Source organism: Macaca mulatta, chromosome 7 (genome assembly GCF_049350105.2).
Source record: "Macaca mulatta isolate MMU2019108-1 chromosome 7, T2T-MMU8v2.0, whole genome shotgun sequence".
Lineage (NCBI taxonomy): Eukaryota > Metazoa > Chordata > Mammalia > Primates > Cercopithecidae > Macaca > Macaca mulatta.
This window is the reverse complement of record NC_133412.1, coordinates 72,762,319-72,779,769: the sequence shown is the minus strand read 5'-3', so window position 1 is coordinate 72,779,769 and position 17,451 is coordinate 72,762,319. Positions and strand designations below refer to the sequence as shown.

Below are 17,451 nucleotides of genomic sequence, written 5' to 3'. Positions count from 1 at the left end.
ACACCCAGCTAGGTATGATATATTGATAGCCATTAACAAAGAAGAGTAAAAAGAAGAAAATACAACCCCATATGTTGGGGTGTATTTTATTTCTAGATTTAAATCTTACTGCAGATTGATGTGAAACTAGTCTTCACCAGAATTCTGCTCTGTTTCTAGCCAAGTAACAACTAAAACAGAGAAAATGAAAATGATAACAACATGAAAGGCACTTCAAATGAGAATGATTTGCATGTCACAGGATGAAAAAAGAGGCCCTGAGAACACTGATGAAACTCTCAGTTTTATTTTTCTGAAAATAACTGTTACACTCTTGCTCCGGAAGTGAAGGTAGCCATAATGTTTCATCATATAATTTTTTCAGAAAAGAAAGCCAAAATATGAAACAATTTACAATTCATTCTCTGTCATTCTAAGAATTAGTGCATAAAGTTGGCATTACAACCACAATTACATTCAAGATAAGATAACTTGATTTTATAATTTTTAATTTAAATTTTCAAGACTAAGTCCAAATCAAACATTTTCTCCCACTTTATCATGAAATCTGAGTTTCTTTTCTGAGGGGAATCACATAAAGTAAGTGGCCTTTTATGGTTTTAGTTCTCTGATAATATGAACTTGAGATTCTTGACAGTTTACTTTTCAGTACTTAATGAATTTGTCCTAATCATGTGTAACTTCCACTGCCTTAATTCAGATATGTTTTACCTGAACTGTTCAGCAGTTTCTAAATGAACTCTTGCCTCTCTTGTTTCCTGCTCTGATCCATGTGCACACACATGACTATGAAAGATCTTTATCTTTCTAAGTTGCAAAATGACTGTGTGTGCCTCTGCATGAAACCCTCAACAACGCTCCTTTATCTATGGATTCAAATCCACATTCTCCACTTTGACATGTGTTTCTTTCCTGGGGCTGCCATAACAACCAGAAACAGAGTGGCTTAAAGAACAGAAATCTATTGTCTCCCAGATCTGGAGACCAGAAGTCCAAAATTAAGGTGTCAGCAGGGTCGATTCCTTCTTAGAACTGTGAGGGAGCCTCTGTTCCATGGCTTTCTCCTGGCAGGTAACTCTGGCATTCTTCAGCTTGTGAATGACATTGTCCCTGTGATTTCATATTGTTTTCCTTCTCTGTGTCTTTGTGTCCACACTTCTCCTTTTCTAAGGACACCACTTATACTGGAGTAGGGCCTACTGTAATGACCTCCTCTTGATCATCTGCAAAGAACTTATTTCCAAATAAGGTCACAGTCACAAGTACTGGGGGTTGTAACTTCCACATCTTTTGTGGGAAGGCAATTAAACCACAGCATATAAATGCCTTTGTGACTCTGGATCCAACTCTTAAACCACATTTCCTGTCACCTCCACCACACACACACACACACACACACACACACCCAGAGGGAGAGAGAGAGAGAGAGACACACACAGAGACAGACGGACAGAAAGACGGACAGACAGACAGACACACACTCAGGCTCACCCTAAGGAACTTGCTCAGCAGCCACAATAAATTATGCACCATGACCCACACTCCTGCTCATTCATGCCATTTGGACCTTTGCACACACTATGCCCTCTGCCTCTTAGAGAGCTTCGCTACTATGACATTAGTTAATTCTCTCCCATAAAAGTAATCATTGGCTCACTTCTCACTAGTAAAATTAAGTTCAACAGAATGTGAAATAGGATCCAAACCTAAGCCACTTGATAGCAAGGAACTCTCAAAAGTCAAAAGAAAACTGGAAATAGATCAGGGACATGGGATAGAACCCCAGTTCCACGTCTCTCAAGGAATTTTAGGTGAGTTCCTTAGCTCTCTGGGCACTGTTTCTTAATATGAATAATGAAGAAAGGTGTTGGACTTTATGATCACCAAGGTCCCCTAAGCTCCAATCTTTCATTTTTGGGTAGTGCTTTCAGGTTGCATTTTTCACTCATGTCTTCAAATTATGTCTAGTCCTTTTGCAGCAATCCTTATGTCCACACATGAGTAGTGTGAAGTGCTTGGGGTTTTAGTTCTAAGAATGACAGCCTTGGTTTGACCTGCCCAGGAGGTCAAGGCAGGGTTGAGTTTAGTTTGCAATGCTCTTCCATTGCCCACCAAACCAGAGCAAGATTTAGCAACAAATCTAGAAACTGTTTCTTAAGTTTACTGAAGAAAGCTTAATGGTTTATTCATGCCTCAGCCTGTGTACTGTATCCCATTTCTGTCATCACTGTGCCTCAGCGAGAGTTCTTACACATTCTCTTCCTCAGCAATCTCTTGCCCACAGAGCTTCCAAGCTAGGAATAATAGAGCAGACAACATGTCTTGGCTACTTTGCAAAATTAAGAGTCTGTTTTTATGTGAAAGGAAATACTATTCCTCATTTCAAAGTTGCAAATTTAGTAAACTTTTCAAAGGTTGAGACTTATATTGGAAAAAACCCAGCAGAGACAAAGGTTTGATGCCAAAATAAAGGTAAGTTTACAAAAATGTTTTAGGTTCTAGAAACTAGTGGTGTAGGAATAACAGGAACAGGGTGTTGCGTAATATTTTCCATACAAATATTTACTGACTCCAAGGGCAATAGCAGTAAAATATCACCCCAGGGTGAAACTTACCACTGAGATTGGGTTGGACAGCCAGTGGATCTTTATTTACCCAAAGGCAAATGTATTTGATGTATTAGCCTGGACTCTCCAAGGTGGGGTGTTGGATGTTTATTTGCTTTTATGGGGTTACTCCCCCTGATCTATCTTATAACTGCTGAGTGCCTGCTATTTATGGAGTTTGCTTTTTCCAGGAGAGAGCCAGCAGCTTGTAGAAACATGCTGGGTTACATAATGGTCCCACTAGTCTGAGGAGAGCCTTCTTCTCTAACAGGATTCAACACTGCTAGGGAAGAAAGGAGGAAAGCAAGAGGCAACAGTGATGTGTTTCTGTACCAACTTGCTACCTATTTCTTGATATAAAAAACAATTCTTTATTGAGTTCATTGTCTGTGAATAAGAAATTGTTACCCATTTCTTAAATAAAAACAGCTCCATCTCCAGTTCCTCGTGACTCTGATTTGTCTAGCTATACACTTGCTTGAAAGATGATCATCCTGAAGTCACATCAATAAAGTTACAGATTTAAGCTGAATTGTTTTAATCATGCAGCAGAAGCCTTCTAATTATTTAGCTATGTTTTCCAATTGTCATCCAAATATGACCCATGTATCTACTTTTAGTGACTTTACTCACATTCAAAATTTCTGGAATTTAGATATTATCAATTATAGTCTAAGTAATTAATAGACTTCCAATTAAGATGGTGTTGTAACGTCATATTCTGTTCCAAATACAGATCAATGGTAGATGCAGTATAAAAGGAGGCATACCAAAGACACAATTAAGAAAACAATTACCTGGGCTAGGAAAGGAATGGAAGCATGAGGTGGTGAATGGAGCTGCACTTGTGGTTATTTGGAGCTTGAGGTCCCAAAGCAATCGTAGCAAATGACAGTTCAGTTTCTAAGACAGAAGAAAAACAGTTGATGATTTGGGGAAAGGGAAGAAAATTAAGAAATATGGAAGTAATGTCGGAGAATCAAGATATGAAGTAAACTGTTTACTAAAACTTAAGAAAAAATATCCACTCCTAGTATCAAGAGAAACAAATGAAAATAAATCCCCACATAGATACAAAATAGTGAAACTACAGAAAATCAGGGAAGATAAGAAAATCTTAAAGGCTACCACACATGAAAAACAGATTAACTGCAAACAACTTATCAACAACTTGAGTTTCTGGAAAACAAAGGAATAATATCTTCAGAATATTGAGGGAAAATCATGATCACCCTAGAGCTAAACTTGCTGAACTATTATTTCAAGTATGTGACTGTATATGTCAATTTCTAACCACATGATGGACTTGATATCCTTAAAGGCTTTTTGCTAAATACCTCTAAAATACTAGGTAAAATATGTAAAACATACCTTGAAATGCAGAACTAAGCTTGTAAGAAAGTAAGAAAAATCCTCAGAAGCCAAAAACAAGCTGAAGCATTGCCTTAGTGGGGACAGTTGTCAGTCTCAGTAACCTACACTTTTTGGCTTTAAGATCTTTTGCCTGATAGACAAGTCCTTAGACCTTCAGAAGGTAAGGAGGAATAGAATGGAGATTCCCCATACAAAACCAGGGTCTACCTCAGTGAAAAGGTAAATTCAAAAAATGAAATCCATCCTGTAAAGAGAGAGTGCAAGGAGAACTATCTGTCTCAGCTCTGCCTCTGAATGGAAGGAATCAGAAAGGCTCCCCTGAGAATCTAAGAGCTACAAGTAGCCCTTCATGTAGGAGTAGGGTTTATATTCACTCTTTGTGATCCAAAAAATTGGTTCATAGTGGTCTTGATAGAGGTGATGTAAATCCTGTGAGGAGGAGTGTATCTTCTACCCAGACCTTAAAATTCCCACAAAGACATAATGAGCATTAGCTCATAATCAAAATTAAAAAAAAAAAAAAAAGATGAAGAAACAATGTGTGAGAGTCAGTGGGGGAAAAAATAGAATCAGATACAGAGCATCATAAGTTAGAATTATCAGGTACAGAATATAAACGTAAGTTTATTTAAAATATTTACATATATAAAACAGGAAATTAAAAATCCATGCTAGAAACAATAAACTATGAAAAATACTTGAAGATTGTTTAGAAGAACCAATTATCACATTGAACCATCTGAAACTTTCTATTTGGTCAAAAATGGTCAAATATTGGCAGTTTATATGGTTCAGCTAATAGAATATCTAGAAGTTAAAAATATAGTGATTGAAATTTAAAAGTTATGTTCTGGAGTAAACGGTTAAAATGGAAGAGAGAGCTGAAAAAATTACCCAGAATAAAGCATGAAGAATAAATAAAATATGTAAAATATGCACAAAAGGTAGATACAGAGGAAATATTGAGAAAGTTTATAATATATAAAAATGGAGTTTCAAAAAGAAAACAAGAGGTGGCATTTTTCCCCTGCCCTACAGATCTGTGGAACTTTGAACTTTAGGGGGTGATATAGGGTATCTGGCAGAAGAAATTTCTAAGAAGCAAATCGTTCAAGAGGTGACTTGGGTGCTCTAAAAAGCATTTAGTTTTACGCATTCACAAAGATATGATTTAGAATTGGAACTTATGTTTAAAAGGGAAGCAAAGCATAAAGTTTAGAAAATTTGCAGCCTGACAATGCAATAGAAAAGAAAAACCCATTTTCTGAGGAGAAATTCAAGCCTGCTGCAGAAGTCTGTATAAGTAACAAAGAGCCAAAGGTTAATTGCCAAGACAATGGGGGAAATGTCTGAAGGGCACGTCAGAGGTTTTCATGGCAGCTCCTCCCATCACAGGCCCAGAGGCCTAGAAGGAAAAGACAGTTCCCAGGGCCTTGCTAGTCCCAGGGCCTTGCTGCTTTGTGCAGTCTCAGGACTTGGTGCCCTGCATCCCAGCCATGGCTAAAAGGAGCCAACATATAGCTCAGGCCATTGCATCATACAGTGCAAGCCCCACGCTTTGGTGGCTTCCACATGGTGTTGGGCCTGCAGGTGCAGAGAGGTCAAGAATTGAGGTTTGGGAGCCTCTGTCTAGATTTCAGAGGATGTCCAGGCAGAAGTTTGCTGCAAGGCCAGCCCATGAAAGCAGCTGGGAGTGGGACTATACCCTGCAAAGCCACAAGGGCAGAACTTTCCAAGACCATGGGAGTCCACCTCTTGCATCAGTGTGACCTGTATGTGAGACATGGAGTCAAAAGGAGATAATTTCAGAGCTTTCAGATTTTCCTGCCCAGCTAAATTTCAGACTTGCATGGGACCTGTAGCCCCTTCATTTGGGCCCATTTATCCCATTTGGAATGGATGTATTTACAGAATGCCTGTACCCCATTATATCTAGGAAGTAACTAACTTGATTTTGATTTTACAGGCTCATAGGCAGAAGGGACTTACTTGCCTTATCTCAGATAAGACTTTGGACTTGGACTTTTAGGTCAATGCCGGAATGAATTAAAGTTTTGGGGGACTATTGGGAAGGCATGATTAGTTTTGAAATGTGAAATGGACATGAGATTTGTGAGAGAGAATGAAATGATATGGTTAGGCTTTGTGTCCCCACCCAAATCTCATCTTAAATTGTAATCCCCATAATCCCCACGTGTCAAGGGAGAGACCAGGTGGAGATAATTAAATGCACTAATGAAAATTAAATCTCCTTCCTCCAAAACTTAAGTAAAATAATTCATCCAAAAAATCCCCAAAAATATGCTAAGAAAAGGGAATCACATCAATAAATGATTGGATAAAGAAAATGTGGCATATGTACACAATGGAATACTATTCAGCCATAAAAAGAATGAAACCATGTGTTTGCAGCAATGTGGATGGAACTGGAGGCCATTATCTTAAGTGAAATAACTCAGAAGTGGAAAGTCAAATTTCACATGTTCTCACAAGTGTGAGCTAAATAATGTGTACCCATGAATATAGAGTGTGAAATAGAATTTGGAGACTCAGACAGGTGGGAGGAGGGTGAGGGATGATGAATTACCTAATGGGTACAATGTACATTATTCTGGTGTTGGTTGCAGGGAAAGTCCAGACTTTATCACTTTGTAATATATCCATGTAACAAAACTGCACTTGTACCCCTTAAATTTCTATACATTCAATTTTTGAAAAGGAGAGAATCATACTAAATTCTCCTACTTTTAAAGTAAACAAATAGCGGTATTACCTAGTGGTGACAGGTTCAGAAAGAAGTCAGGAAATGTTCTTGTACATAAGCATCTATTATTCTGATGGATCATGACTAGTGCATTCACTTGTGATTCCTTTGCCTTTAAAAAGAATGATATTAAAAGAAAAAATAAGTGCCTTATACTGTGAAAAGTGATAAAAAGGACTTCATGATTCTAACAAGAAAAAAGAAAAGAGAGTTATCAAAGAGATGATAGCAGAGAATATTTCAGAATTAATGAAAAAATATGAAACCTAAGAATCGGGAGTCACAGCAAATCCCAAGCAGGGAATAAAAAATACACATTCAGATACACTGTTGTTAAACTTTAGAACTCTAAAGACAAAGAAAATCTCAAAGTCAGAGATATAGAAAAGATCCAGGAGAGGAACAATAACAAAAACTGACATTTTTTTCTCATGAGAAATAATGAAGCATTATCTTCAAATGGCTCAGAAGAAAAAATCACTGTCAGCCTAGAATTGGATATTATTAAAACAACATTTTAAAGATGAAATAGGGATATTTTCAGATTGTAATAGTATCTCCTTATGCAGCAGGTGTCAACAAGGTAGTCTTATATTAAGGTTATATGACAATTAAATGAGTTAATACATATACTTTAAAAAGAGCTTGGCACATCATAGGTAATAAATATTTACTAAAATTAGGTATACTAGGTGAAGAAAACCAGGAAATTGCACTATCAGCAAATTTTCACTAAAGACAATTTTAAAGAATGTATTAATTAAGCAGGAAAATTATCCTAGAAGGAGGGTCTGAGATATAAGAATGAATGATGACTGAAGCATATTGTACAGATGTTTAATCTAAAAAAGTTTATTGACTATGGAAATCAATACTAGTTTCTGATTTATCAATTTGAAAAAAGAAATATTGTCCAACACAGCCTTGTAAAACTCAGAGAGGTTGATTGATTAAAGTGCTTTAGGCCCTTACACTGTTTGTTAAGATGGAAATGATTTTGTTTAAGTCTAGAGTTGTGAAATAGGGCCTTTGAAATTCTAAGGGTAAACCTAAAAATAAAATATAACAGAGGGGAAGACAGAATAAAAAATATAACAAGTTGGCCAGGTGCGGTGGCTCAAGCCTGTAATCCCAGCACTTTGGGAGGCCTAGACGGGTGGATCACGAGGTCAGGAGATCGAGACCATCCTGGCTAACATGGTGAAACCCCGTCTCTACTAAAAAAATACAAAGAAATTAGCCGGGCGAGGTGGCGGGTGCCTGTAGTCCCAGCTACTCGGGAGGCTGAGGCAGGAGAATGGCGTGAACCTGGGAGGCGGAGCTTGCAGTGAGCTGAGATCCGGCCACTGCATTCCAGCCTGGGTGACAGAGCAAGACACTGTCTCAAAAAAAAAAAAAAAAGAAAAGTATAACAAGCAAAATCAATGCTCACAAAGCACAGGAAATAATTAAAATGAGAAGAACGGAAAAGAAGAAACAATTCTTAACAATAGTAACAGATGAAAGTAGTTCAAGATAGCTCAGAAATCCTTTCATCTTGATCAATACAAGGATGGACATACTGAACAACTCTAGACTTTTGTTACAAACATTTACAGTTATGCTATAAAAACCCTGGAAGATAACCTAGGAAATACATTCTAGATATAGGCTCTGGCAAATATTTCATGACAAAGATGCCAAAAGCAATTGCAACAAAAACAAAAATTGACAAATGAGGCCTAAACTAAAGAGCTTCTGCACGGCAAAATAAACTATCAACAGAGTAAATAGACAACCTACAGAATCAGAGAAAATATTTGCAAACTATGCATCCAACGAAAGCTTAATATCTAGAATCTTTAAGAAACTTAAACAAATTAAGCAAAAAACCTTTGTCCCTTTAAGAAGTGGGCAAATGATGTGAACAGACACTTTCCAAAAGAAGAGCTCCATGTGGCCAACAAGCATATGAAAACATGCTCAACATCACTAATCATTAGAGAAATGCAAATCAAAACCACAGTGAGATACCATCTCACACCAGTCAGACGGCTATTATTAAAAAGTCAAAAAATTACAGATGCTGGTGAGGTTGCAGAGAAAAGAGAACATTTATATACTGCTGATTGGAATGTAAATTAATTTAGCCATTGTGGAAAGCAGTGTGGCAATTTCTCAAATAACTTTAAAAAATTACCATTTGACACAGCAATTTCATTATTGGGTATATATCCCAAGAATTATAAATCATTCTACCGTAAAGACACATGCACACATATGTTCATCGCAGCACTATTCACAATAGCAAAGACATTAAATCAACGTAAATGCCCATCAATGGTAGACTGGATAAAAACAAATGTGGTACATATACACCATGGAATATTATGCAGCCATAGAAAAAGAATGAGATCATGTCCTTTGCAGGAACACGAATGGAGCTAAAGATCATTACCCTAAGTGAACTAATGCAGGAACAGAAAACCAAATACCACATGTTCTCACTTATAAGTAGAAGCTAAATACTGAGAACACATCAACACAAAGAAGGGAACAACAGACACCAGGGTGTACTTGAGGGTGGAAGGGTGGGAGAAGGGAGAGGATTGAAAAAGTACCTACCTGGTACTATGCTTATTTATATGGGTGATGAAATAATCTGTACACCAAATCCCCATGACATGCAATTTACCTATATAAAAAACCTGCACATATACCTAAAATAAAATTTTAAAAAATTATAATTCTGTATGTTAAAAGTCAAAGATCAGTGCTAAATGAATAGAAATACTAATTTATGTATTGATTTTGTCTTTTTGCATGTTAATTGATTTCTAGATATCAAAAATCTAGAAAAAAAAATTTCTAGAATTCAAAAATAATCTAAAACTTGTATCACCTTATATTAATCAGGGTTCCTAGGTATAAGCAGTATAAACTAATTCTGCTTAACTTGAGCTAATAATAAACTTACTAGAAAGATACTAAGTGATCCACAAAAATAATAGGCTGGCGAACTAAGTTTATAAATTTTTCAGGAGCCAAGGGAGATTAAATTAAAAGAAAACACAAAGTCATACCAAAGTCATGTCTGGTTAGGTATTTCTGGACACTTGTGGCCATTACCATCACTAGACTTTTTACAATGATGCACTCACCACCAATGCCTGGTCCCATATACCACTTCCACTCGGTGGGCCACTGCTGGTCACATCTAACTATATGACTTTGCAGATAGATAATGTCCCCTTTACAATAAGCAGCTTGTCACATGGTCATCTGATGGGTCATGGTCAGGTGTTTCACCATGGTCAGGTGTTTAGTATCTAAAAACGCCTAGAACTGGGCTAGAGCTATTTTATAGGAGGAGCATTGCTACCCTTTAAAAGGGTAGATTTTATATTATGTAAACTGTATCTTAAAGCCGTCATTTTAAAAAAAGCATTGCACAGCTAAGACATTTAATATTTTATTATGGTTACATTTTCTTTTGAGTGCAAGTTTTTTCTCTGGAGTTGTTAATTTCCTTTCTCTTTTTTTGTTTGCCTATTTTCAATGATCCCATCATTAACTTATTCTCAAAATCTTTATCAGAGTTTAAATATTCTCTCAGTACATTCAAACATATTTGGTTTTACATTATATATTCTGTTTCATAACTTTCTTATGCTTTAGCACTGTGTGTTTATATTGATTTCTGGTCAACTGAGATGTTTCATTTGTATGAGGGAATATCTTACCCTTATGTCTTTCTTTAACTGGTATTGCTACATTTTGTAACAAAGGGGTGCTCAATTAGATATTTTACTGTATTCTCCAGCCCTCTCTCACCTTCCCATCCCCAAGCCTTTGCTTTTTGGATGTGCTAATTCAAATTAAAAAAAAATTTTTTATCATGAATATCTGTTAAAATTTACAAATGTTTTTCTGTCTATTGAAATGATCATATGAATTTTTTCCTATAGTTTGCTATGTCATAGACAGTGATTGAATTTCCAAGGTTGAACCAATTTTGCCTTTCTAGAATAAACCCAGATTGGTCACCATGGAACATTATTTTTCACTTTATCACTTGATTGCTAATATTTTATTTAGGATTTTAAATCTGTTTCTGAGTGACATTGGCTTAAATGAGTTGGGAAGTTTTCTCTCTTCTTACATTTTTTAGAGAGTTTATGTAAGGTTGGAATCGTGTATGCCTTAAATGTTTAGTTCACCAAGGAAGCCATGTGACATGGAGTTTATTTTTAAAATACTTTAAATTACAAATTTAATTTAATAGATCTAAGACTATTCCGATTTCTCTTCATTTGTGTGTTAGTTTTGATAAGTTGCTTTTTGTAGGAATTTTTTTAGTTCATGTAAATTTTCAAATTTATTGACAATGTTTTTTATTACTTACTGTACTTTTTTTATGCCAAAATGTCCCCCCTTAAATTCCTGATTTTATTATGTGTGCCTGCTCTCTTTTTTCTTCACATTTTATCAATAATTTATTAATCTTGTTAGTCTTTTGAAAGGGCAACTTTTTTTTTTCTTTTTCTTTTTTTTTTTTTTTTTTTTTGAGACGGAATCTCGCTCTGTCGCCCAGGCTGGAGTGCAGTGGCCGGATCTCAGCTCACTGCAAGCTCCGCCTCCCGGGTTTACGCCATTCTCCTGCCTCAGCCTCCCGAGTAGCTGGGACTACAGGCGCCCGCCACCTCGCCCGGCTAGTTTTTTGTATTTTTTACTGGAGACGGGGTTTCACCGTGTTAGCCAGGATGGTCTCGATCTCCTGACCTCGTGATTTTAGACAGTCTTGCTCTGTCACCCAGGCTGGAGTGCAGTGGCCTGATCTCGGCTCACTAACACCTCAGCCTCCTGGGTTCAAGCAGTTCTCACGTCTCAGCCTACGAAGTAGCTGGGATTACAGGCGTGCACCACCACATCCAGCGAATTTTTGTATTTTCAGTGGAGATGGGGTTTCACCATATTGGCCAGGCTAGTCTTGAACTCCTGACCTCAGGTGACCCAACCACCTCGGCCTCCCAAAGTGATGGGATTACAGGCATGAGCCAATGCATCCCGCCAGGACCAACTTTGTGTTTCATTTTCTAATTCATTTATTTTATTCTCATGTTTATTGTTTCCTTTCTTCTACTTTTTTGGGGTGTAATTGCTATTCTTTTTTTAACCTCTTGAAATTATTACTTAGATTATTATTGTCAAACTTTTTAAATATATCATTTAAGGCTATTGATTTTCTTCTAATCATGGCTTTAGCTAAATTCCACAAATTTTGACAGTTGATGTTTCTATTAATGTGCATTTAAAAATACTATTTACTTTCCCTTGTGATTTCTTCTTTGACCCATGGGCAATTTAGAAGATTACAACATAATTTCTGAGTATTTGGGGTTTATCTAATTTAGTTCCACTGTGGTCAGAAAATATTCTGAATTAGTCACCTCATACTGCCATAACAAAATACCATAAGGGTGGCTTCAAAGACAGAACTTTGTTTTCTTACAGTCTGGAGGCTGGAGAGTCCAAGATTAAAGGGTTCAGGTTTTGGTGAGGGCTCTCTTCCTGACTTTCAGACAGTGGATGTCTTGCTGTGTCCTCACATGGTGGAGAGAGAGCAAGCTCCCTAGTGTCTCTTTTTACAAAGGCACTAATCCCATCATGTGGACCCCACCCTCATGTCCCCATCTAATCCTAATTACCTCTCAAAGGTCCCATCTCCAAATACTACCATGCTGGGGTTTAGGGCTTCAACATTTGAATTTGTTGGTGACACAAACCTTCAGACCACATCACAGACCCTGTATTGTTTTAATCTGTTGATTAATTTGCTTCTTTTTTACTAGAATTTGTACTTTCATTTAGGATTTAGGATATATAACCACATGCAAAAGTTTGCTTTATATATGTCAGCTTCTCTGTTCAGCTCTTTTTTAGCTTTATAATATGCATAAAATAAAATATTTTCATCTTCTTATTTTGAAACATTTAAGATAATATGGGAATTCACCTGTTTCTTGAAAATTTGTAGGACTTGACCACAAAACTAGTGAGGTCCAGTCCCTTTCTTGAATGGAACTTTCATAGTTCCTTAGAAGGTTATCTATTTTATCCATATTTTCAGATGTATTATTAAATCCCTTATATTCTTATTAATGTCTGCCTTGTTAATATGCCAAGGGTTTAGCAAAGTATTTTAAAGATTTTAAATTTTTAAATTTTTTTGTCCATTTTTCCTATACTTAACAGCTCATGCTTTTTACAAGTTTATGCTTTATATTTAATCTCCATACTTGTGTGATTATTATATATCTTCATTGTGAAATTTTTCCTTCATAAATAAAACTTTTATTCTTTTGTCCTATTATATTTGCATTAAATACTATTTTTCATTTTCTTTTTATTTACACAAGTAGGGGATGTTTATAATAGAAAATTAGAAAAGAGAAAAACTGAGAATCATTTTTAGATTAAATACTAATTAATTTTTTCAGAGAAATAACATTTTCTGATATGAGTGCTTATTGTAATAAAAATCAGAAAAAATCAGCAAGAATAAAGAAAATAAAAATCATATAGTTAGGTATCATCACTGGTAACATTTTAATGTATAATTATTCAGACTTTTTTCTGCATGCATTTATAAATGCATAAAAATAGGCTTATACTCTACAAACTATTTTATGACCTGCTTTTCTTTTCTATTAAAAATATATAATGATTGTATTTCTATGTTAATAACTATACATCTACTTTATTATTTTAATGGCTGCTAGCATTGTGCTGTATGAATGGACAATTATTTTCCACTTTATTGTTAAACATTTATATGATCTCCTTCCATTTTGTAAAATGTAATTCAATTTAATATTTGTGTGTGTGCTATTATAAACTACCCTAGAGCCAGCATCCTTTTACGAACATTTTAAACATTTAAAAATGGTTTGCTCATGATGTATCTCTACAGTAACTAGTGAAGAATTCATGTTTGCTAATTAAATATCCACAAGTTAAAATAACCATAATGTGTAATTTTTTTACCCATCAGATGGGCGGAGACTTTTCTCAATGATATTCTCCAGTGTGGTTATGGGTATAGGCAACTAGGTGTTCTCAACTGCTTCTGGTGGGAGTGTAAATTGGGAGAATCTTCCTTGAAGGCAACTTGGAAATATGTGTCAAAAGCAGCTGCCCTGGTTTTTCATTTTTACAGATGTTTTATGAGAAAACCTGATTTTTCCAAGATCTTATTGGAAAGGAATCACATTATATATATGTTGTAAATCCAATCCTAACATAAAAGAATTTTCGTAGGGATATTCCAAATAATGAAGCCAGGTGCCCTGAAGATTTCCTGAAGTGTGCTTTTAAACATTTAAAATTTCTTTTGACACCTATATAAATCATCATTGCCTTGGGACTCCATTCAAAACAAAACCAGGATTTTGTTTTTGATATATAGTGGTACCAAGGACAGGATGGGAACAGATCTGCTGCTTTTTACTCTGGACTTTCCTAAACGGGTAAGATCTTTAAACACTTTCCTGACATTTCTTGCCTTTAAATACTATAGCTCTGTGTTTTAATTGCATATATTGATGGAGATGCTGTGACTGTAGAATCTGTACACAGGGTGTGAAGTCTGGAAGCGCAGAGGAGAACTTCACGTTGTTCGTACTCTGATGGTTGCACATTGGTTTATTGGACTGTTCAACTTCCCCCACTTGTTTTCTGTTTTAGGTGGCACATGGGCTCTTGGGGGCCCTGCTCAGCTACCTGTGGAGTTGGAATTCAGACCCGAGATGTGTACTGCCTGCACCCAGGGGAGACCCCTGCCCCTCCTGAGGAGTGCCGAGATGAAAAGCCCCATGCTTTACAAGCATGCAATCAGTTTGACTGCCCTCCTGGCTGGCACATTGAAGAATGGCAGCAGGTAGGGCAGACTGGCCACTCCAGGGCCCTCTGTGATTATGATTGTGAGAGGCCCTGCACTGCACTAACACAGAGTAGGCCAAGCCTGCCATATCACACCCTCTTGTCTTCTTAGTGTTCCAGGACTTGTGGCGGGGGAACTCAGAATAGAAGAGTCACCTGCCGGCAGCTGCTAACAGATGGCAGCTTTTTGAATCTCTCAGATGAATTGTGCCAAGGACCTAAGGCATCGTCTCACAAGTCCTGTGCCAGGACAGACTGTCCTCCACATTTAGCTGTGGGAGACTGGTCGAAGGTAAGGGCCAGGCTCAACTTTACAGTCCCTTCTTTTCTGCCCCTCCTTTGTTTCAGCTTCTAAATATTTCCACAAGGTCAGGCTGGAACTAGTGTGAGATGAGTAAGGGTCCTAGGGGGCCACATTTAAGGAAGTGCTCACTCACTCTCGGGGTTGTGCAAGTGCTATAGTCCAGGCCCGCACGTGATGATTCATTTCCAGTTTTTACTCAATATTATTCAAAGTGTTCTTACTATCTTTCTCCCAAACCAGCCCCTTCTTTTGGAACTACCAGGATCATAGTATCCCAGGATAAACTCAAAATCACTTTGGTTCCTCTCTTCCTTGTGTCCTCCCATGTGGAATCATTCATTAAGCTCTGTCATTCCAACATTCTGAACATCTTCCATGCCTTAACTTCCTCTATGTTTTGTCACTGTTAATTTTACCCTTCATCATGGTAAGTTTGAATTCGTGCAGTGAGTAGAATTCTAGCACATCGTTTCAGTGCTGGCAGGGCTTGACCCAGTCTAGTAATGAAGCCTTATTTTTCAGGTGGGGGAAATTAAATCCCAATAGCTGAAGTAAGCTACCTAAGCTCCCACAGCTGGAAAAGTAGCAGAATCCACTTGTTTTGACTTTATTCCAAGAGTTCTTTCTGTTATATTACACTGCCCACTTGATCTTTCTGTATTACTCTCGCATCTCCAGACTAGCTAACATCCCACAGTGTTGCCATCACTGTGTCCATCAAGTCTCCAGCTTGTTCAGAATCTTCCATCAGTCTGATTGCTTGCGATATCAAGTGCAGTAGTCCCTGTTTATTCACAGGAGATACAGTCCAAGACCCCAGTGAATGCCTGAAACTGTGGATCATACTGAATTTTATATATCCTTTGGTTTTTTTTTATCTGATAACTGAGAAGACTACTTAAGTGACTAATAGGCAGGTGGCATGGATGGAATGATTCATGTCCTGGGCAGATGGAGTGAGATGGTGAGAGATTTCATCACATTACTCAGAATGTCATGCAACCTAAAACTTACAAATTGTTTATTTCTGGAATGTTCTATTTAATATTTTTGGACCATGGTTGACTGTGGAAAGCGAAACCATGGATAAGAGGGGACTCTGGTATATGTTCCCCAGAAGAGCTGGTAGGGCCTTTCTTGCACTCATGGCTCTCTTGCTCCAGTCCTTATTCTTCTTCCAGCCCTTTGCTCCAGTCTTGCTGCATCCTTAACATCTGCAGGCTGAGATTTTAGCACAGATTCAAAACAGATAAATTAGTTGTGTTATTGGTGTCTTGTAACCTCTAGTCACTGCCACCTGGTGTGTATCTTCTTGGAGTAGAGACCCAACCCCAACATCAGAAATAACCTCAAGAAATAAGGAAGGACAGTGAGTGACATTCACAAGCTGCTCTGAGTCCTAGATTCAGTGCTGGGCATAGTCATGACCTGCTCCTCTCATCTCATCCTACAATAGCCCCAGAAGCAGATGTTATCTCCATTTTTATAGATGAGAAAACAGAGGTTCATTCAGATTAGGTAACTTGCCCAAGAACACAGATAGATTCAAACCCAAAATTATTATACATGGTATACACTTGTCTTTTATGCAAGAGAAAAGGCTTTTGAGCCCAACAGACCCATGCTGGTACCCCAGCTCTAAAGCCTAAATCTGGGTGGCCTTGTTAAATACACTTCACCTCTCTGAGCCCCCATTTACTTTCGCTAAATGCAATGGTTCTTGTGAGGATAAGGTAAGATATTTGACATGGCAATGTCTAGTGGAGTAGGCTCTTCCCATCGCCCTTGAGAGAAGGTCCACATTTCTGGCTGTAGGTTGGATTAACAGTATTTCTGTACATATATCCAGATTGGGATTTTTCCTGTTTTAACTGTCTAGTTCTGTTAAGTGCTAGTATTTTAAAACTGTCTTAACTGAAAACCTACAGGTCATTCTCCTCAGTCAATGCCACTGAAGGTCTACATAAACATTCCCTTCTGAGGTTTATCAGAAGAAGCCTAAGGAAAGAGATGAACCCATCTCTCCAGGGTCTGCAGAGCAGGAGTTGCCCTAGGATCCAGCCACCAATACCCACTTCCTCTGTCCAACTCACAAGCAGCTGGAGACAGTGCCAGTGGCCACAGCTCTCCCCGGAAAGTTGCCATACTATAGGTAAATGACTTGAGGGACAGGAGTCCCTCCTGCAGTCTGGTCCTAAACAAAGAGAAAGGACTGATCCAGGTGAGACCACCACCCCAAAGGAGGGTGGGAAGGACAGGTAGAAGTCTGTCTGGAGAGCTTTGTGTGCAAAAGTGGGTTAGCTTAATTTTCCTACTACTTGCACAAGGAACAATAGATGGCCCAAGGAAGAATCATTCTTTTGGGAATTCCTTTGAGACTAGGTCAGGCAGTAGGGGCTGGGCAAAGGTGTTAGAGAGGTGGGTAGCCTGGGTGGGCTAGTGGGTAGGCAGTATTTATTCTATCACCTAGTTACATCACCCAG

At 37.6% G+C, this 17,451-nt stretch overlaps 1 protein-coding gene and 1 long non-coding RNA gene across 10 annotated transcripts in view; one reads left to right on the top strand and one right to left on the bottom strand.

The window, feature by feature from the left end:
* Nucleotides 1-17,451, top strand: part of ADAMTSL3 (ADAMTS like 3) — a 411,249-nt gene that overhangs the window by 293,080 nt on the left and 100,718 nt on the right. For all 9 annotated transcript variants that reach the window (XR_013395882.1, XR_013395881.1, XR_013395880.1 and 6 more), the window contains exons 18-19: nt 14,470-14,662; nt 14,777-14,956. Coding sequence is in view for 6 of the 9 variants with exons in the window: in XM_015142900.3 (XP_014998386.3) it covers nt 14,470-14,662; nt 14,777-14,956 (373 nt within the window). In the remaining 3 variants the exon portion in view is untranslated. The remainder of the gene's footprint in view (nt 1-14,469; nt 14,663-14,776; nt 14,957-17,451) is intronic.
* LOC144330052 (uncharacterized) overlaps nt 1-17,451 on the bottom strand; it is a 28,513-nt gene that overhangs the window by 3,602 nt on the left and 7,460 nt on the right. The gene's annotated exons all lie outside the window — the stretch shown is intronic.